This window comes from Choloepus didactylus, chromosome 17 (assembly GCF_015220235.1).
Source record: "Choloepus didactylus isolate mChoDid1 chromosome 17, mChoDid1.pri, whole genome shotgun sequence".
NCBI lineage: Eukaryota > Metazoa > Chordata > Mammalia > Pilosa > Megalonychidae > Choloepus > Choloepus didactylus.
This window is the reverse complement of record NC_051323.1, coordinates 75,198,698-75,218,791: the sequence shown is the minus strand read 5'-3', so window position 1 is coordinate 75,218,791 and position 20,094 is coordinate 75,198,698. Positions and strand designations below refer to the sequence as shown.

The following is a 20,094-nucleotide window of genomic DNA, read 5'->3' as shown; positions in this document are numbered from 1 at the left end:
GTCCCGGCCACGCTCCCGGCCCCGTCCGGCAGACACTACACAGGCGAGCAGAGGGTGGCACCCCCAGGCTGTTCCCAAGGGAAAGCTGACTTTGGAAGTAAATCCCAGTGAGTGGGAAATGACGAGGACACATGACCACCAGGAAGCACGGCCCTTCTCCGCAGCCAGGGGCCCGGGGCAGAGGACGGGGGCAGGGCCTGCCGGCTCCTCAGGGGCTGCCATGCTGGGCCCCAGGTCCGTAAGGACAGTGGCTGTGGTGGCACAGGGCCAGGGCCCCAGCTCAGTGGCCGGGAACAGCCGCTCCGTGGAAAGTTGGGCAGAGAGTCGGAGATGCCCCTGACGAGGCCGTGGGAGGGTCTCGGGACTGTCCACCTCCTCAGGGACATGAGGAGGCACAGCAGGGACGAGACGGGACAAAGGCAGGAAGGCCCAAGGCTCTGTGTCCCTGTGGATCTGCTGCAGGGGTGACCCGGACCCCATGTCGCTGGTGGGAGGGGCCCCATCCCTGGCTCCCCCCAGCCCACCCTTCCTCCCTCACTTCCTGCTGGGTGGGCTGGGGGGCAACAGTCAGCTGGGACTGGAGCCCCTGACCCCAGAGAGGGAAGCGTGTATGTGCACACATGTGCCAGCCTGTGTGTGTGGCGAGAGCCATGGAAAGGTGGCAGGGAGGCCCCGCAGCTCCTGTCCTCCATCCTCCTCACGCACTAAACTGTCCCCAAGGTGCCGGCGAGCCTGAGGCTGGGAGCATTGCTCTCCCTGTGCCTCCCGCGGATGCCATGGGTGCTGAGGGGTCTGCTGGCCCCCTCCCCACGCACTCAGGCCCCGCTGCTCCCTGGGGTGGCTCTGGGGCGGGATGTGCAGCCAGGCCCCGAGATGGGCTTCCGGACGGGCCCGAGCCCCAGCCTGAGTGTGGAGCTCCTCACCGCCATGGAGAGGGGTCCTGCCTGCAAGAGGGGCCGCCAGGCCGAGCCAGGAGAGGGAGGGCGGCCCTGGGCGCTTCAGGACTCGTCCTTGGGTTTCTGCCCCTGAAATTTCTGACAGAGTCAGAGGAGATGGGGCCGAAAACGTGGGGTGCAGAAAAGCAGCTGTGTAGGCTGGTCCTTGAGTCTGAGGTCGGCAGGTGGGGGGGCCTCCCCTCTCCCGGTGCCCCTCAGGTGTGCGTCGGGGCCGATGCCCCAGGGCCAGACGGGACGCCCCCTCCCCCACACCCCGGGCTGGGGCAGGAGAGGCGTGCGGGGACCCCACGCAGGCTGCACCTCCTCAGCGGCCACGGGGGTGGCCCCGGCTCCCAAGGGGCCTCTGCTCAGGTGTGCGAAATGACGTGTGGGCAGCCACCGGGCTCCAACGGCCACAGGAACTCAAAGACCGCGGAGAAACCGGCCAGGAGCTGCTGGAAAAGCGCCTTCCAGGGGGCAGCTGAGCGTGGACCTGGGGGGGTAAATGTGGGGGAAGGCACCGCGGATTTGGTTTCCTTCAGTCGGGGTGGGGGAAGAAGACAAGCCCACGGTGTCGCCCAGGTCTGAAGCGCTGAGCTCCCTGCACAGGTGACAGGTGAGGACTCGCCCGGGGAGGGGGCCCAGAAGCGCCCGGTGCACCCGAGGCCCTTCCCGGCCTCCCCCTTCACTGCGGCTTCCAGCCCTGCTCATGCGCTTGCCTAGAGGCCAGAATCCGGGGGACGCGGATGGAAATGGCCCGGCCCTGCGTGGCCCTCGGGGCTCAGAGGTACAGACGGTGCAGGGCGTGGGGGCAGGACGGGCAGCCGGTCGGAGGGCAGGTGTCTCCCCTCTCCCCCGAGGGCTGTTCCGAGGCCGCGTCTTGGAAGCCGATTTCGAAAGGCGTCTTGTGACCTTCAGACCACCTGGAGGAACGCAGGGGCCCGCGGGCCTCGTGGCAGCGCCTCACCCCGGGCACTCTCCTTCCAGCCTCCTGACCGCGGCGAGGCGGAGGCCCGAGGGGCCCGCGTCTCCCTGACCTGCAGGTCAGGGGCAGGATGGAAAGTACCAGCATTTCCAGGTGAGGAGGAGAGAACGTGGGAGGGCGCAGCTCCCGGCTGCCCCTGGCCCCCTGGGTGACACAGGCCAAGGGACCTGAGCTCCAACCAAGCCCGGGCGGGTGAGGGTGCCAGGGACGCCGAGGAGAGAGGGCAGGGGTGGCACAGAGCTGCTGGGGACGGCGGCACCCGCCTGCCCACGCCACGCCCCGGTCCCCAAGAGCGGCAGGACAGCCCCCAGCAAAGCGGCCAGACTGGCTCGTCAACTTCACACACGCGGGCCGCAGGTTCGCGGAAGCTGCGCACGGCCCGTGCGCACGTAGACACGCGGCAGACGCCATCTCCCGGGAGGCGCGTGGACACCCCAGGAGCCTCCCCCAGTTCAGGGCACACGTCCGTCCCCATAACAGCCACTCTCCAGACACCTGCTCCTCCCGGGGACAAGCCAGCCCCACGCCGTGCGCGCAGGGACGGGGTCCGGGCGGGGACACGGCACCTCAGTGAGGCCACCTGCCGACCCGAGGACACGCAGGGGGCGGCGAGGAGGGGCAGGCCGGGCTCCCGGGTCCCCAGTTCCGCCCCAACCCTGGGCCTTCGTTTTCTGGCCACACCGTGGGAGACAATCTGCTTCCCCAAAGTGCCCGAAATGAACCAAACTGGGAAAAAACTTGTATCACATTGTAAAGACTCCCAGCTCTGTAGACCTCCCAAATCCCCAGGGGAGAAAACAGGAACAAAGAAGATTCTACCGACACAGCATGAGGCAGAAGACAGGACAAGGAGAGAGGGGAGAGGGACACAGGGTGGGCAGGAGCAGGATGCACCGGTTTTAACAAGCCCGAGGCAGCCCGTTAAATGCAGCAGAAGTGCACAGGCCATGCCTGTGGGCTAGGACGGAACACAGCTAACCCAAATCTGGCCAAATCCTGTTTACACAAGTCAGTGAAAAGGAAACAAAATGCTCCAGGAGGACCCTGATCTGGGCTGGTGGCTTTAGGAGATGGTGGGAAATTGAAGCAAGTTACGCAACATCTGTCTCTGCAGGGCCCAGGACGAGGGTGTTGTCGATGGACCCTGGGAAGGCGCTGGCGTCTTGGAGAAAGGGCCCCTGTGGGCCTAAGGGAGCCCTCTGAGGCCGTCCCTCCGAATCCATCCTGCAGTAAGCCTCCCGGCCACCCCAGGGACCCAGCCTCTCTCCAGCCGCCTGGTTCCAAGCGGACAAGCACAGGGCCACCACCAGCCAGCCGGGGGCTCGACAAACGTCTTTCTTCAAAAGCCCTTTATGCTGACAGTGCTCTAACATCCCGAGCAGGACTCCTCGACCTGCTAAGGAAGTGATGGAGACAGAGCCAGGACGGACAGCTGGGCCGGGGCGCCCGTCCCCACGCAGCACTGGGGCAGGAGCAGGTCGCTCCCTCCGCTGGGTGCTTGGCAGTTGCCTCTCCCAGGCGGGCGCCTCGCAAGCCGAGTACAGATGCTGTGCTGTGGGGGGATCTTTCAGAACCAGGGGACACTGCTGCAGTCGAGGCCATCAGCAGAAGCAGCCCCAGCTGGAAACCCTGTGGCTCCAGGGAAACAAAGACCGTAGAGAACAGTCTAGTGGTGTCAGGGGGAGGTTTCCAGAAAGCAGGCAGGAGGGTTAATGGCCAGAAGAGGGTGGAAGAAAGACAGCCCAGAGAAAGAGAGAAAGGAATTAAAATGGAATTCACCCATCCATCATCCACCCACCCATCACCGAGTGCCACACGTACGCCACGAAGCTGCGCAACACTCTGCACCCGCAGCCTGGCTGTGGGCAGAAAGACAAGTAAACAGACAATTGGGAGTTCACGGCCGGGGAGGAGGGAAAGCTAAGGAAGGAAAGTGGCGCGCTGGGTGCCACTGGGCACCTCCCCAGCCTGGAGGGCAGGGAGGGCTGGGAGAGGGAAGGAGGTGGGGGCACCCCTGGGGAGGGAGGAGCCTGGCAGGGCCCGGGCAGGGCAAGGAGGCAGGGAGCTGGCAGAGCCTTCACTCGTTCACTCGCTGTGCAGGCCTGCAGGAGGGCTGGGCCCCGGAATCCAGGGCAGGAAATCTCCCAGATGGGAGCAGGCCTGGGGGACGGGCACGCGTCACAGGCGAAGGCCCAGCGCGGCAGACCCCAGAGGTGGGAAGTTTGCCCCAGGCTGGGCCACCCGAGGCCACCCCTGCTCTGGCCTCAGTTTCCCCACCACGCTGCAAGGAGAAAGAAGGCAATGACCTAGACTCCGGGGATGAAAGTCTCCCCGTAAAACCATGGCTGACGCCAGCTGCTCTTTCTGGCGGGGAGCAGCGATCAGCTTTGATGAAGCAGCGTGTCCAGGTCTAACGAGGCTGCCCCACCACCCTGTCCTGGAGCTCAGCACCCAGCCGGGGGCAGCCACGGCAGCGGCTCAGTTCCAGCTCCACAGGCCCCCGCTGGCTGCTCAGGCCACCTCACACTCAGGCTGGAGGGCTTTCAGGGGTCCCGAGCATGAGTTCACATGTCCTGAAAGCTGCTTCTGCGCCCCCTGCCCGGGGTCTGGCACACCGCACCCTTCCGGGGCCTCCTCCTGGGCGGCACAGGCACCTCCGGGTTTCCAGGCCAAGTGGGTCACTTTCAACGTGGTGGCCGGCCACGGGGTGCTTCCCAGTGCCTCCAGTGCAGGGGAGCAAGTTCTCCAGGTAAGGGACACGCAGAAGTGTCATGAGCCACGCGGAAACCTCTGGCCTGGCAGTGCCAACACCTCTGCCGGCGAGCTCACCTGGAGGTCACGTGCTTTTCTCGCCCGCGTACGTGCTGCTCCCCTTCCTCTCCCTCCTCTCCCGCCCACGCCCAGGCCCAGGCCCGAGGCCCCCCGGTCTGACCGGGTGCGGCTGCCCGCACCAGACCCCTGCCCCCCAGAGGCCGGGCGACACTGGGGTCAGCCCCAGGAGCCTGCTCCCGTTTCCCGGGAGATACTGGCAGAGGGGAGCAGGCGGGCAGACAGCTCACTCCCCTCCTCGGAGATGCACAAACAGGCGTGCGCATCCGGCACCTTCCTCGTGTGTTCCAGAAGCAGAGCACACTCCTGGGGACTATCGCATCTTCCTAATGGTTAATTTGTGCTCATTAAGTAATTAGCTCATTTATCTGATTTGCAGAATGGTGCCCAGAGGTTGGACTTCGGGATCGCAGACCCTCAGCCTCTGGGAGTGCGACTGGAATTTCCACCCTCCAAAGTGGAAGGGCAGCCCCCTGAGGAGAGGAGGGCTCCCGGGATCCAGGCCCCTGTGCACCTCGTCTCCTGCTCCCACCAAGGCCTGGCTTTCAAGAAGGCTGAGCCTGGGAAGTCGACTCGGACACACTGGGGAGAGGCCAGCACCCAACCTGGAAGGAGCAGGGAGGCCAGACCAGCTCTTCCCCTGGCACGTGGGATGCACCCCCCACAAGCTTCTTCTTGGACAAGCCCACCGCTCACCCCCCCCCATGTTTCTCCTTTGACAAGCCCACCGCTCACATCCCCCCTGCCTCGGCCTTTCGGCCCCACGTCTTTTCTAAACCACACGGCGAGACAAGTGAGACCTTGCGGCAAACACACCCCGTCCGGCCATCAAGGAAGCGTGGCCAGGCGAGCGGGCCAGGCGGGCATCCGCAGTGCAGGCCGGGCTCCGGGAGGGGCGAGGGTAAGGGTGCTAATCACAGCCTGCGGAGGCAAGACGGCACCTGCCCCTCCAGGGGCCCGGCAGCAGCCAGGAGGGACCAGGCGCCACGCCACGTGGGCAGGGGCAGTGCCCGGGGTCTCACCTGGTGGTCGAGCTCAGCACTCGACTGGGGCTGCTGCTCCTGGCGGGGGGGGCCGGGTCCCGCAGCCGGAGGCCAAGCACTGCCTGAGGGACGCAGGCCCCATGAGGCTCAGCAGCCGGCCGAGCGAGGACAGCTGGGGGCGAGAAGGGGGGGCGGTCACTCAGGGCGCCCCACAGTCAGCAGGGGTCTGCAGGCAGCCAGGGGCCCGGGTCTACCTCTGCCGAGGAGCAGCGTGGCCGGGGGCAGGCTGTCACCACAGGGACGGGGTCACACCCACGGCCCAGCCTCTCCCCTCAAGAAGCCAATGGGGAAGATCTGCGTGGGCTGAAAGGGGACTTACCTCCTGGGGGGCACTCAGGGCTCAGAAGAACCAACACCAGGAGAGACACCGGGGGGTTCTCTTCTGCCGGGGTGCAAGCCCCTGCCCACGCGAGTGGCTATGCCACCTCCGCCGGCCCACTGCCCCCTCCCATCCCACTCACTGGTTATTGTGCAGGTTTTACATGCACACGAAAGAACAGAGAACCTGACCCCAAGCCACGAGCTGGCCCCCACCTCAGCTACTGGCATCAGTTGCCCTTCCTGTGGTGCCGGCCCCCCATTTTTTCTTCCTGAGAATTTTAAAGCAAACACAGACATCCTCTCATTGCACCCACAAGGGGTTTCCAGCAGACAGGGGTAAGGTTTCCTCGCTGCCACACCCAAGAAAATTCCCGAGGACTCCGTGCCATGGAGCACCTGTGTCCAGTTTTGTCTTGTTGCCTCAAAAACGTCGTTTTACAGTTGGTTTGTTCGGATGGGGTTCCCCGCAGGGCCTGCACACTGCACTCGGGGCGTAAGTCCCTGCATCTGCAGTACCCACTCACCCATTATCTTTTGGGTAACCCCCCTGGAGAGAATGGGCCGCATCAGCCCAGATGTCGGCAGCCTGCTGTTCCCCCCCCCGGGCCCACCCACACAGCCGGTTGGGCGGCCTCCACCCAGGGCAGTGGGGCTCCCCGGCAGGCTCTGAGCCCCCTACTCCTGGGGCCTCGTGTGGCCTGATGGGGGGACAGGGGTCCAGGACCCAGGCAGCTAACTAAGCTCCCATCTCTTGAGAGCCAGCAGGGGTGGGGTGGCCACGGGGGGCCCTGGTGCCCCAGGCCCCTGCTCGAGCCCGGCCCTGCCTGGCACACACACCTGGCTGCTCCGTGACTCACCACCTGCCCACACCTGCTGAGCCCCGAGCAGCTGCGGGTGCAGCCAGCCCTGTCTCCCCGGGGCAGCTGGGCTGGGGGCGCCTCTGCATGCGACTGAGCCCCCCAGCCGGGGAGGGGAGAGGCGGTGGCAGCGGGATAGGGAGGGGGGTCTGGGAGGCAGAGGGCCTGGCTGGAGGGGCACCATCTGGAGCTTCAGGGAAACCACAGCTCTGTGCCCGGCTCAGGCTCTGGAAGACGGGGGAGTGGTTTCCAGAACGGCCTGCTGCCCGGGGCTCACAGCTGTGTAGCCCGCTCCCTGGAAGCGGCCCTGGGCAGGCCGCCCGCGCCCCCAGCTGCTGGCCTTGGGCCCTCCCTCCAGCAGCAGCCCTGGGTGGGGCTGGCAGAAAAACGGGGTGACAGCCGCTCGTCTACTCCCGGGTTTTTCCTTTTGCACCAGAAGGCAGCTTCAATCCGCTGCCACTTCAGGAGCTGCCTCTGTGCCATCCCACTGCTTGTTTTCTTTTGTATCCAGCGTTGGCAGCTGCAGCCATCTCCTTCCCTGTGGACACACCCCTTCCCGGACAGGGGCTTGTGGGGGCCCTGGGGGCCCTAGAGAGGGCCGGCGCCTGCTCCAGCCTCTCTGCACACGGGCTCTCCTCTGGCCTCCACCGACCTCTCGGTTTCCCCACCAGAGAAAGGAGACGGCAGGTGTGCACACGGCACGCGCCCCAGGGCTCAAACCCACAGCGGCTCCTGCTCCCCCAGAGCTGGGGTCTGTGATGCCCTGGGTGGCCGCCGTGTTCCCCCTGGTCCTGTGTCCCTCCCGCTCTGGCCCTGCCCCTCCTGCCAGCAAGGGAGACCCTCCTGCTGCTCCCCACCCGGCCCTGCAGCCCACACCACGCGGTAGCCGCCGGCCCCTTCCCCGGCTCTGCTCCCTTCCCACAGTCCCAGCGCCTGGCACATGGTGTATGTTTAATAAATACCTGCTGAACGAATGAATGAATGAATGAATGCATGGACAAACCAGTGGAGGTGGAGGTGAGGCCCGCAGCCTCCTCTCCTGGCTACGTGAGAACCTGCCCCCGTGATTTCTGCCATTTGAAGCCCCCCCGGAAGACACGGTCTGCCCAGCAGGGTTTGCTGTGGCACCCAGGGGCCTGGGAGAAGGTGTCCGGACAGACCACATCCTCAGACTCCCAGTTTCCTCCCAGACCCGCTCCCCCGGGGCCTGCCTGGCTCGGCAGAGGCACCTCTAAGGCAGCAGCACCACCGCCGATCGCGACGTCTCCTTCCTCCTTCCTCCCGTACCCCGCACCGGCACCGCTGGCTGCACGGGGAGGCACTCCCCACGCCCACGCCGCCACCCCCAATGTGGGCCGAGCAGCGTCACCTCTCCCAGGACCCCGGGAGCCACCGCCCCAGCCCCCCCGGCCCCCCTGCCCCCAGAGTCTCACAGCGCGGCAGCCGGGGCCACCAGGGTTTGATTCCCCTCTGCTAAGAGCCTCCGACGGCTCTCCCTCTTAGACGAAGCAATGCGGGTGCAGCCCCCGCTACCGGGCCGGCCTCCCACCTGAGAAGCCGTGCTGGTGCCCCCCCAGCCTGACGTGCTCCTCCCCAGGACCGTGCCTGCTTCCTCCAGGTCTGGGCTCAAACGCCCCCTTCCATGATCACCCTGACAAACTGCACCCCAGCCTCCTCCTGTCCCCTTTCTCCCTCATTTTACTTTCCTCCATGCAGTTCCCACCACCTGGTGCACCAAACATTGGCTTCTCTCCTGGGTGCCCTGTTGGGCGGGGGTCCCACCTGCCCCTGGAGCAGGAGCTGTGGGAGGAGGGGTCTGCAGTGTGGCGACCTGGGCTGCCGGGGCCAAGCAATGCTGGTTCTGGGGCATTCCCGGGATGCGTGGGAGCAAGGGAAAGCGCTTGACCTGGACCCTCCCGGGAACTGTGGGCCTGGAGGGGCTGGTCTCCCAGCTTCTGTAGTTCTCAGCACCTGCTCCGGCTGCAGGCGCCCAGGCTCGGCCCTCGCACCCACCCCAGTCAGCGGGAACTTGCGTCAGCGAGGGAGCGGAAGATGGGCCCTTGTCCTCCCCTTTGCAGCCCAGCACGATGTGCACCGGCTGGGCGGCTGCGAGTGGAGCACCACGCGGGGTCCAGGCCGCGGCACCGTGAGGGGTGGCAAGAGGGGCGGGAGGGGCAGAGGCGGCACCTGCGTGGGCCAGGGTGGTTCTGGGGGGGGGGGTCAGGGGCGTGAGCTTTAAGGGGTCAGGGGTGTGGGCTCTAGGGTTGTCAGGGGCTCTGTGGGGCTTGGGCGTAGGCTCTGGGGGTGTCAGGGACTGTGGGGTGTCAGAAGTATGGGTTCTGCAGCCAGAGTCCCCAGGCTTGAAACCCAGTTGCACCGAGAGTTTCCTAACTGCACCCTGCCTCGGTTTCTCCAGCTGTCCTTGCTGCCTGGGCGAAAGTCAGCACCAGGAACCAGCCAGGCCAGTGACTGCTGGCTTTTGCAGAGATGTGTTGCCCGTGACAGGCAGGGAGGGAGGGGTGCCTCAGGGAGGGGTGGCCAAGGGGACAAGGACGACCCCTGGGAGCTTCAGGAGGTGCCGACAGGCCTGGCTCTCACTGGAGGAGATGCGAGAGGCACCCTGAGACGCCCTTCAAGGCCGGGGCAGGCAGGTCCCCTTGCCCCATGACTCTGCATGTCGGGGTCCCCCGCCTGGAAAGCCCTCTGCATCCTCTCGGCCTGGCCAGCCCCCACCAGCCCCCGGGCCTGGCTCGGTGCCTCCTTCTCCCTCCCTGCTCACCCCCAGCATCTGCTCCAGGAGGTGCTCAGCACCCCGTTAACATTCAAGGAGTGGACGGACGGAGGAGTGGACGGATGGACAGACGGAGCCAGGGGAGCAGTGGGCTGCCCTGGTCCCAGGAGTCTGAAGGTGGGGGTGGGCCTGGCTCCGCTGTTGCTGGCCAAGGGGTCCAGGTCCCCCTGCCCGCCTTGCCCCAGCCTCCTCTGGGCGTGGCTGAGACCCCTGGGTCAGCTCGGCCTGGTGGTCGAGGCATCCCCAGGCCCAAGTGGTCTGATTCTCCCCCAACAGAACTTCCCCTAGGCCACTCCCCAGGCAGAGGCTTTCCAGGCAGGGGGGCCAGGACGGCAGCTGGCGGCGCCCCCTCCGACACCCCCCAAACCAGCCGCCTCCCTGGGCTCCTCCTCGCTGTGCCGCCCCCTCCCAGCCCCCAGGCCAGGCTGTGCCTGGACACCTCGGGCGACAGGGGACACCCAGCTTCTCGCCCAAGAGGGCCGTGCCCCTCTGGTGTTCAGTTCGCTCGGCAACTCCGGGCTGGCAGGGAGAGCCCTGGGCGGTGAGCGCTCTGTCTCCCCGAGCTGCAGGTAGGTGCACGGAGCTTTTTGGAGAGAAGAGGAACAGGGAAGAGAAACAGATGTCTAGGGTCCTTGCTGCCCAAAAGACGGCGAACACAGGGACCAAGGGACACTGGAGACAGGAGCTTTAACTGCAGAGCACCTTTTTCCATCGTGGCTATTATTCTATCTATAAAAAGCAATATATGTACTTTCTGTGTGATTTTTCTGCAAACCTCCAACTGCTCTAAAAAATAAAAGAAATAAAAATATGCTACCAGCTCACAGCTCTGCCCTTGGTGTCTAGAACGGAATAAGGATGCAAAAATAAAAAATACTTGTTGCACGAAGGAACAGGAGTAAAAAATTCAAACACGGTTTGGCTGTCCTGGTCCAAGGCTCCTAACTCAACAGGCCACGGGGGAGACGCTCACCACCCACAGGCCTTCCCGAGCCCCGATGGGTGCCAGCCGCCCCAGCCGGGGGCAAAGGCTCACCTGGGTCTTCTCTTGCCAGAGGGGGAGCGTCTCCTGCTGGCCCAGCATCCGGGCGATGACCACGAGGCTGAGCTGGCTCCGGAGCTGCCTGGGGGAGAAGGAGCGAGGGAGGCTGAGGGCAGGGGTCAGCCCAGGGCGGCCTCCCCTCCACCGGCCGTCCCCTGCAAAGGAGGTCCTCCTCGGGTTTACGGCGGTTACTGTGTATCACACAAGTAACAGTGCGTTCGTGATGGGAAAGTAAAAAAATTAGCAAAAAAAAACAAACAAACAAACAAATGAAATCACTAGCAATGTCTTGGTTTCTTTCTGTGGATATACATAGAGCTGTCCGTCCCCGGGGACCTGGAGCTAGGAATATTCAGCTGCTTTCGAACCCCCCTTTATCTTCTCTTTCCTTTGCAGCCTTAGAATCTTTCAGGTATTTAGGGTGGTGAAGGGCGGGTGATGTGGCAGGAGGGGTCAAACTTTTTCTCCGCAGCCAGCACCCAGCGGCTTTCCTTTGGGGAACCCTCTCCCCACCTTGCCCAGACCTGGGCTCCAAAGGCAGAGCTCCTCGCACGTGGCCAGGCCCGGGCCTCTGGGCCTCGGCTGGAGCTCTCGGGAAAGCGTGTCCCTTCCCACCAGGGCTGTCCCCCGGGGGCTGTGGCTCCACAGGTGCCTCCAAGTGGGGACATGGGAGGTGAAGGGACAGGGAGGAGGGGGAGGCAGGGGCAGGACACGGAGGGGGCCTGGAATGCCCTGAAACAGTGGCCCTGGCCCTGCGGTCACCTTGTAGCCGACAAGGACACTTTTATGCCTCAGTCCCCTCGAGGTGGGTGTCTGGGTCTGGCCGCCAAGGGGTCCTGGCTCACTCGGAGGGGCCACATCACCCCCCTTCTCCGGGAGTGGGGGCTGCTGGCCGGCTTTTCAGGGGCCAATGCTTGGGGCTCTGGTTTTCATGGGTCTTTGAGGGCCAGGGTGAGTGTAAAGGAGAGAGAGACCTGGTGTGTGGAGCTGGGGGCGGGCGGGGGGCTGGGAGCGACTGGAGAGGGGCTGGGGGTGTGGTAAGAACAGGGCAGCAAGGTGAAGCCCCTGACTGGTGCCCCTGAGGCCGCCGGGTCTGCTCCCCTCCTGGCCTGGGGCTCGGCCACATCGCGAGCTTCCCGCCACCATGATGGTGACGAGCTCTGTGCACCTCCATATCTGTGGCCCCGAGAGGCCTGGCCCTCAGTCCCGGGTCCCTGGGGAAGGTGGCACCTGGGAGTGCAGGGGAGACCCGCGGCAGATGACACATGGCAGCCGGGGCCGTCCCTGGGCTCCCGAAGAAAAGCTTTAGGTATCAACGTTGCCGGGGACCCCAAGGTGCTCTCGGGCTCCCTGGGGGAGGCAGGACTGGCTCCATGGGCGCCCCTAGCCGCCCGGGCCCCATGCTGGCCTTGCCTATTTGCTCAGCTGGTTCTTCCTCAAGGAAGTCGGCAGCAGCGGCGGAGCCAGGGGCACCGAGCAGCGGGCAGCAGAACCAGCACTGGGAGGGCCACGAGCCACGGGGGACACAAATCACAGTGACCCACTCGGAAGACAGGCTGGCAGATCCGCGTAAATCAAGCACGCCCGACGCGTGACCTAGCAATTCTCCGCTGGGCACAGAAAACAGGCGGCCCCGGGATGCCCGAGACGGCATCACACAGAACAAGGCCCGGAAGCGACACGGACGCCCGCCGCCCCGAGGACAGATGGCCAGCTGGACCCTCTGCACGACGCAAGGCCTCAGAGCGGCGGCTACGGAACAGCGTCACAGGCCGCCCCCCCAGAGGGCGCCTGGTAAGAGCAGGACAGTCCTGACCCGCCCTGCTGGGTGGGGGTCGGGGACTGAGGAGGGCGGGGTGGCCCCGGCTTCTGCCTCGGGGGCTGGCTGCACTCCTGCTGGACTGGGGGGAAATCCAGAGCCGTCCCCTTAGAGCTCGTGCTTTGCTCTGTGTGCGGTACTGTTGATTTTGATACTTCTGAGTTTAAGGTAAGCGCGCAGCATTTGGGTTCTACCTGGGGGCCTCCCCTGACCTTGACCCCTGGCCCTGACCCCTGCTGCGGGTGTCCCCATGCTGGAGGCGCGGAGGAGCCGCGGCCCCCCCGTCCGAGCCGGCCGCCATGGCCCCGACGCAGCCAACGGCACAGCCAACACCAGGCCCCCCACCTCCCTCTCCCCTCGCCTCGGCGCCCCCTTTCCCGTCCTCTCTGGGCCAGCGGGAACCTGCCGTCTAGCCCGGTCCAGGGGGAGGGCGCAGCGCTCCGCGGGGCTGGCAGCTGAGCCCCAGGCCCTGCATCTGGGGCCCAGGGCGGCGGGGCAGCCCCAGGACCGGGAGGGGGCGGTGGGCCGGGCCGGATCCAGAGAGGAGGAGAACGGAGGGGCAGCCGAGGGGAGGGTGGGCACGGGGAAGCCCACATCTGCGCGTGCCAGCTGCCCTCCCACCGGCCCTTTGCACGCGGCCGCTGCACGCTCGGTCCTGCTGGTGGGGAGGGGCAGGGGCACTTTTCGGTTGTGCAGATGGAGAGGAGAGAAAAAGACTCAACCTAAACGGCTGCCGAGGCGGGGTGGGGCGCGGGGCAGCAGGAGCGGCCCCGCCCGGCCTCCCAGGAACCCGGCCCGCAGGCTGCGGAAGCCGCCCCGGCCCTCCCGGCCCCGCCGCCCCCACCACCCCGGGCCTCTGGAAGACCCGGACGCAGGATGAGCTCAGCGGAGGCGGAGGCAGTGGCAGAAAACGACTTTTCCAAACCCACAGCAGGGAGCGGGCAGGGAGGGCAGGCCTCGATCCAGGCGGGACCCCTCCCGCGTGCTGCAGCCCGGCGCCCTGCAGGGGCTCCAGGGAAGAAGTGGGGGGGGGGCAGGCGTCAGAGCAGCCCCCCACCCACCCACCACACCCCGCGCCCCCCCCGACGGAGGGGAGCCGCCTGGCCAAGGCTGGACTACCCTACAAGGCCACCAGGCAGCTGGCCAGCGGCGGGAGGGCCCTTTCCACTTCTCTCGGGCAGCTGAGGAAGCAACAACAGTGGCCGGTTCCGCCTCAGAAACGCTGTCCAGCTCCCAGCCTCTCCGGGCCTGGCCTCCGCGTCCGCTCCTGCCACCCACTCCCGCATTGAGCTCGGCCACCCAGCTGGGTACCTTTTCCCTCACCCATGGGTGAGCGTGTGCCAGGCTGGCAGGGAGAACGCAGGCTGCTGCTTGGAAGCCGGGGTCACCTCCTCAGTGGTTGGCTGTCCACCCGCCCTGATGACCGAGCCCACCACTGCCAGGCTGCCCGGCCGGTCACCGTGAGGCCGACCTGGTATGGGCAGGAAAACCAGGGCAGAGCCGCTGGAAGGCCACACAGCCAGAGATGGCTGGACCCACAGCCGCTCACATCAGCTTGGGTGAACCCCACATGCAAGGTCAAGCCAAAGAAACCAGGGCACAAGAGGACACCATGTGGTCCTGTTCCATTTTGTCAATGTTTGGAGCAGGCAAAGGGCACCAAGCGTACGCCTGACGTGGGTGCACTTTTCTGCACGTCCGTTACTATTCGGTAAATAAAGCACCTACGGCCAGTTGCAACCCACCTTCCGCCCCCTCCCCTTTCCCGTCACCTGCCCTGCCGTCCTTGTGCTCCCGCTTCTCTCCCTCCCCTTCTGGTATTATAAGGTCATAGAACCGTGGGTTCAGGAAGCACCTTACACGTCGCCCAGACTAACGTCCCGTATTTGTCCATGTAACTCCCTCTGCCGCACTCCCAGTGTTTGTTTCAGCCAAAGCAGCGGTGGATCCACCAAGACAGCCTGGTCCGGTTTTTGGATAATTCTAACCACAGGGAAGTGGTTCCCCTTTGTGCTACCATCTGCCCTCGGGGACTCTGCACCGTGGGATCCCCAGGAGAAAGCCCTGACCGGCCAGGCCCTTCCCAGGCTTGAAGGAATGCCACTCTTGTCCAGGAGCGGAAGCTTTTTGCCATTTGGGGCTGGGTGCTCCAAAGGCCCTGGGGATTTTTGACGTTCCCCCTTGTGCTGGTTTGAAGCTATTATGTACCCCAGAAAAGATCATGTTCTTTCAATCCACTCCTGTGGGTGCAGAACTACTGTGGGTGGGACTTTCTGGTTAGGTGGTTTCAGTTGAGATGTGACTCAGTCATTCAAGGTGGGTCTTAACCCTTTACTGGAGTCCTTCATGAGAGGATAAAGGACAGCAAAAGCCCAGAGAGCTCAGAGAGAGAAATACCCAGGGAAGTTTGGAGAGAATTTTCAGAGAAAAGCCCCCGCGGAGCCAAGAAAGCCACTGAAGCCAGAAGCTGGAAGCAATGGCCCCTGGAGAGAAGGACCAGCAGAGGCGGCCCTGTGCCTTCCCAGTGACTAAGGTGTCCCGGATGCTGGCAGCCCTTTCTTCAGAGGTTTCATCTTGGTGATGCCTTAACTTGGACATTTTCATGGCCTTAGAACTGAGAATGTGTAAACTAATAAATCCCATCGTAAAAGCCAACCCATTTCTGGTATACTGCCTTCGGCAGCTTTAGCAAACTTAGGTTTCCTTCCAGGTGACATCTACGCAGTCCCATCAGAAAAGGCCACCGGGAGGTCACTGAGGGCCTTTCTCGGGGCAGTTTTATGGAGAGGTGGTGCCGGAAGAGGTGTGCCGACTCCTGGACTCGAGTCACCCCCACCCCCCACTCATCAAAGCGAGCCAGACCCTCTGTGGCCACCGGGCCTCACGCTTGTGGCTTCAGCATGACCCACTGCCCTTTGATGTCCTCCTCCCGGCTGCAGCACGGCTCCTTGTGTTGACCTTCCTCTCACCTCCTGTTTCCCCAGATGTGCTGCCCTTCTGGGACATGAGCTTGTTCAGCTCGTGGCTGCCTCCTTCGAGAATGTTCTGGCCTGGTCCACCCCCGGGGGCCTGCAGGCCTGTGGTGTCAGGTGAGAACTTCCTGCTGCGGTCCCAGCTCTGAGGTGCGGCAGGAGCTTGAGGGCGATGTGGGTGCAGATGGAGTGGCTGCTGTGGGACTGGAGCTCGGGGTGCCTGCAGCCACTGGGAGGAAGAGCCAAGGAGAGGGACAGAGCGCTGCCTGCAGGAGGGCTCCCGGGGAGTGGGGCAGCCAGTGGGTAGGGGCACCGTGGCGTGTGGGGAGTGAGTGACGGTCAGGCAGTCGAGGACGTCCGGCCCGCTGACAGCGCAGAGGCCTCAGCGGCACGGTCAGTGAGCCTGGAGCCTGCTGAGGGCACGGAGGAAGCTGACCGTGACACGGAAGGGGAAGGGGGCCGAGGGGAGGCAACCCAGCGGCCGGGCAGTGGTCAGGTGGGCAGAGCCGAAGAGCAGGCGGGGAGGGAGTCCGAGGCAGAGCAGGGGCCTGGGAAACAACGGCGGGAGGGGCTGACAGACCCCGAGAAAGTGGACTGGGCGAGTGCCCAGAGGAAGTGGCAAGCTTGGGGACAGAGGGGTCTCCTGGGCAGCAGAAAACATGGAAGGAACAAAGAGGGCTTTGGGGAAAGCCGGAAAGCTCGGGTTTGCTCGCCTAGGTCCCCTGCTCCTACGTCTGTGATGACCTCGAGATGGACAGGGCTGCTTTCTTCCAACTCTTGCTGCACTTTAACTGTCAGCCAGTCCCTCCTTGTTGGTCAGAACCTGGCTGGCGGCTTTAGAGGAGATGACTGTGCCGAGAGAACACCGTGGAATTCCACAATTGATAGGAAGGTAGAGAGCTCGGCTCAAGGAAACAGCCAGTGGCCAAGGGGCCCTGGGCAGCGGTGACCAGGCAGGGGCCCTGCCAGGAGGAGCCTGGGGAGCACTGCCGTCCTGGGGATCCTGGGTCCTGGGGAGCACGTCTGTGTCCTGGGGAGCACTGACGTCCTGGGGATCCTGGGTCCTGGGGAGCACATCTGTGTCCTGGGGAGCACTGCCGTCCTGGGGATCCTGGGTCCTGGGGAGCACTTCTGGGTCCTGGGAGCACTGCTATCCCTGTGTCCTGGTGTCCTGCTCCCTGGGACCATCCATCTTTCCTCAGGAGCATCCACTGGCTCAGCCTAGCTCCAGCTCCCAGGATGTGGCACAAAGGCACCACGGGGAATTTCCCCAACACAGGAAGAATGTCCAAATTCAGGGATCACCACCCTGAAAACAACCACCACAACAATGTACTTCCATCAAAGAAACGAAGATAAGACAAGAGCCAAATTTTGGGATTTACTTATTCACCAAATCCCTACAAGATGAGGCTGTTTCAGCACCTAGCACAGTCTCGTCAGTGTTCTGGCGTTGGGGATCCAGTGAGGAACCCCAGACCTCCTCCTCCTCAGGAACTTAATACGGGGGCAGGCGACAGGCAAACAGATGTATTTCAGGGGCCGACGGGCTGGCGAGAAAAGAAAGAAGATGGAAGGTGCTGGGGCTCCTCAGGAGGTCGGTGCATCTGAGTGGAGGCCAGAGAGAGGTGAGGGTACATCTCGTGTCAAGGGAGGCAGAGCCTCCTAGAAACAGGGAACCTCAAGACACCAGGGCCCAGTGCCACCCAGGTCAGCGGGGAGAAGAGCCAGGGGCTCCGCTTCCTTCTAATCGTGATGTAAAGCCCTGGAGGGTGTGGGAGCAGGGAAGTGGCTTAATTGATTGCCTTTTGAAAAGGATCCTTCTTTCACTGTTAAATGTTTCTGGTGTGATGGTACAAGAGCCTTCTCTTTTACAGCTATCTACTGAATTATTTACAGATAAAACATGGCTGCTGGGACTTGCTTCAGAATAATCTTTGGAGGACAGTGGGGAACGGGACTGGTGAGGGTGAAGTGCCCTTCGACCGCCAGAAGCCAGTAGCTGCTGAAGTGCAGCACAGCAGAAGACCACAGGGCCTCCACTGGGCTATTCTCCACTTCTGTGAAGGTCTGAAATTTTCTTTAATGACACTTTAAAAACAAGCAAGTAAGAGTGATTCTGGCCAGATGGTGAAGACCAGCCGCAGGGAGAGCAGAAGCTGGGAGGCCAATAGGGTATTTGGAAAATTGAAAAGAGCCCAGAGAAAATAAAAGTCACTTATATTATTCTCAATAACCAAATGCTGCTTTTTCCCTCAAACAAAATTGGGATCACGCTTTACATACGGTTTTGTAACCTTTTTCCATTTTAGCATTATTTCCTTAACCTCTCTCTCTTCCAAAACACTGTCCAGTATTCTGCATTGTGGGTGGAATTCGGTTGGCGGTGAGGCCCGGGGGCTGTTTCTAATTTTTCTCTACTATAAAAGTCTCTACGCTAAACACCCTTGTCAATACATCTTTGCTCCGATCTACTGCTCCGGGTCAACCTGTTAGTCCTAAAAACCTGCACGTTTTTAGGTCATATACTTGATTTTGGCAAACGGCCCTGCGGCTGGGCTGCAGAGCCTTGCACCCCACGAGCAGGGAGCGGTGCCCCAGGCTCGTCCTTCCCGGGACCCATCCCACTCCGCCGGGCAGGGGCTCGGTCCTGCCGCCCCTTGGAGCCCTTCCTGGGTGACGCCGGAGATGCGGGGGCACAGCCCGACTCGCGAGGGGCTCTTGGGGGTCCCCGCCTCTGGGGGCGGCTCCTGCGGCTCCAGGGCGGGGGACGGTCCCCCAGCAGAGCTTCCCGCAAGAAGCGCCTTCCCTCCGGCCCTATTTCCGGCAGTTTTCTCCGTCGGTCACTTTCGTTTTCCCTGGTCAAGCTCCCTTCCTCCTTACATCTGCGGGCCCTCCCTGGGCGGGAGCCCCGATCTGCAAGGGGGCGGCCGGGGCCTTGCGCTCGCATTTTGTGCTGAACTAGCTGAGTGGACGCACAGGGGCCACAGGGCCAACCACCACCCTCCGGGGCGGCCGCGCGCCCCAGCAGACCAGGAGCCCGGAGTGGGGGATGAAAGACCCCCACCGAGTGCACCGGGGTGCAAAATAAGGCCAGAAGCTCCTCAGGACCCGATTTAGAACCCCAGACTGACAAGACGCGCCGACGCAGGGCAGGCAGTGCAGCCCGGTGGCCACGCAGGGTCCTCGCTCTGTGCTCCCCGCTGCCCTTGGGATTTTGTACTGTGAGTGCCTCATCGATTTAGAAAAAGCAGTACAATTTCTAAATAAACGAGTAACCCCTACCCTGCCTGCAAACGCTCTTTCTTGGCAGAGCTCCTGGCACAGACACCACCCCTGCTGGCCCGTCTGTGTGACCGTGAGCGGAAGGATTTTTGGTTTCGTTCACTCCCCAGCATTTGGGGGGCACTGACCTTGGCAGCCACCCTGCAAATGACACTGACTCCCAACATCAGTTTAATGTGGACAGCAACAAATAAACCATAAACTTAGGCTATGGTGAGAGTCTTAGTCTGCTGGGAAAGGATGGATTATAAAAGCAGAAAAGCTGGTGCCGGGGCTGTGCATGTGAGGGTGGCTGAAATGGGAAGGCTGTTATCTAAAAGTTAACACAACAAAAATTAAAAAACAAACAAACAAACAAAAAGTGGTGTTGGGTTCACTGGCTCCTTGGAGTCAAAAACACCAATCAGATCCCTGGGTCATCCCTACAAAAAAATAGATTCCAGATGGGTTCACGAGACGGGAGAAGCTGAGTTATATAAGTAACGGCAGCATGTAACCCAGTATTTTCATAGACCTGGGTGACGAAGGCCTTCCTATTTGAGATGGAAAGGTTCAACTATGCAAATGTTCCACTTCAACTTCTGTACTGCCCATGCATCTTTTCTGTAACTCTAGATCTATTATAAAATTTAAAAATTATTGAAAAAGTTATTTAAAAAAAAACATCCAGTTCACTAATACACAAAGGTTTAAAAAAGTCAATTTACAGACTTAGAAGAGAACAGTGTTTGCAACACATATAATAAACAAAACGTAAATCAACATAGTGAATAAGAAGATAAATTATCTGATAGAAAAATTGGCAAGGAATACGTACGGGTAATTTACAGAGAGAAACACAAAAGGCCTATGAATGTGTAATAGGAGCCCAGGTTTCACTGGCAACCAAGGAAATGAAATTCAGAACCACAGGTTGATAGTTTTCATTCACCAGATTGATTAAAACTTAAAAACAAACCTGACACCAGTATTAATGAGGTGGGAAAACAGGCCTTTCATATCCATTGGTGGTGTGATTAACTGGTATGGCTTTTTTCTTTTTGAAGGCCAAATTTTAAATTGACATACTTTAGGGCTGCAAATTCACTTGGAGGAGTTTACCCTAAAAAACATCTGCACAGATGCCGGAAGCTTCTCTGCGCGGGTAGTTACTGGATGAACGGCCACACACGCACTGGGGAATATTACGCAGCTTTAAAAGGAACGGGGCTCGCT

The 20,094-nt window shown here is 62.3% G+C and overlaps 2 protein-coding genes across 9 annotated transcripts in view; one reads left to right on the top strand and one right to left on the bottom strand.

Annotated features, from left to right (window-relative positions):
• FAM178B (family with sequence similarity 178 member B) overlaps positions 1-20,094 on the bottom strand; it is a 100,147-nt gene that overhangs the window by 6,373 nt on the left and 73,680 nt on the right. Inside the window, 3 exon segments of the mRNA XM_037806640.1 lie at positions 5,772-5,837; positions 5,839-5,904; positions 10,798-10,885. Of these exon segments, the coding sequence (XP_037662568.1) occupies positions 5,772-5,837; positions 5,839-5,904; positions 10,798-10,885 (220 nt within the window).
• Positions 12,299-18,004, top strand: LOC119512678. Of its 8 annotated transcripts, XM_037807502.1 has the most exons (5): positions 13,224-14,333; positions 15,607-15,711; positions 16,312-16,486; positions 16,797-17,222; positions 17,494-18,004. In XM_037807502.1, exons 1-4 carry the CDS (start codon positions 13,948-13,950, stop codon positions 16,905-16,907), a joined length of 777 nt encoding a protein of 258 aa, XP_037663430.1. In that variant the 5' UTR covers positions 13,224-13,947; the 3' UTR covers positions 16,908-17,222; positions 17,494-18,004. The 8 variants fall into 8 exon arrangements, 2 of the variants coding, with proteins under 2 accessions (XP_037663430.1, XP_037663432.1); XR_005212441.1 differs by lacking the exons at positions 13,224-14,333; positions 16,312-16,486 and adding an exon at positions 12,615-12,790; XR_005212438.1 differs by having other exon boundaries at positions 13,224-15,425; positions 16,312-17,222.

Excerpts from the sequence above, each read along its gene's own strand:
- LOC119512678 (XM_037807502.1), top strand. The coding sequence starts at position 13,948 with ATGGGTGAGCGTGTGCCAGGCTGGCAGGGAGAACGCAGGCTGCTGCTT. Across the intron at positions 14,334-15,606 it reads TGCACGTCCGTTACTATTCG|ATGTGCTGCCCTTCTGGGAC; the intron begins GTAAATAAAGCA and ends CTGTTTCCCCAG. Across the intron at positions 16,487-16,796 it reads ATTCCACAATTGATAGGAAG|GAGCATCCACTGGCTCAGCC; the intron begins GTAGAGAGCTCG and ends ATCTTTCCTCAG.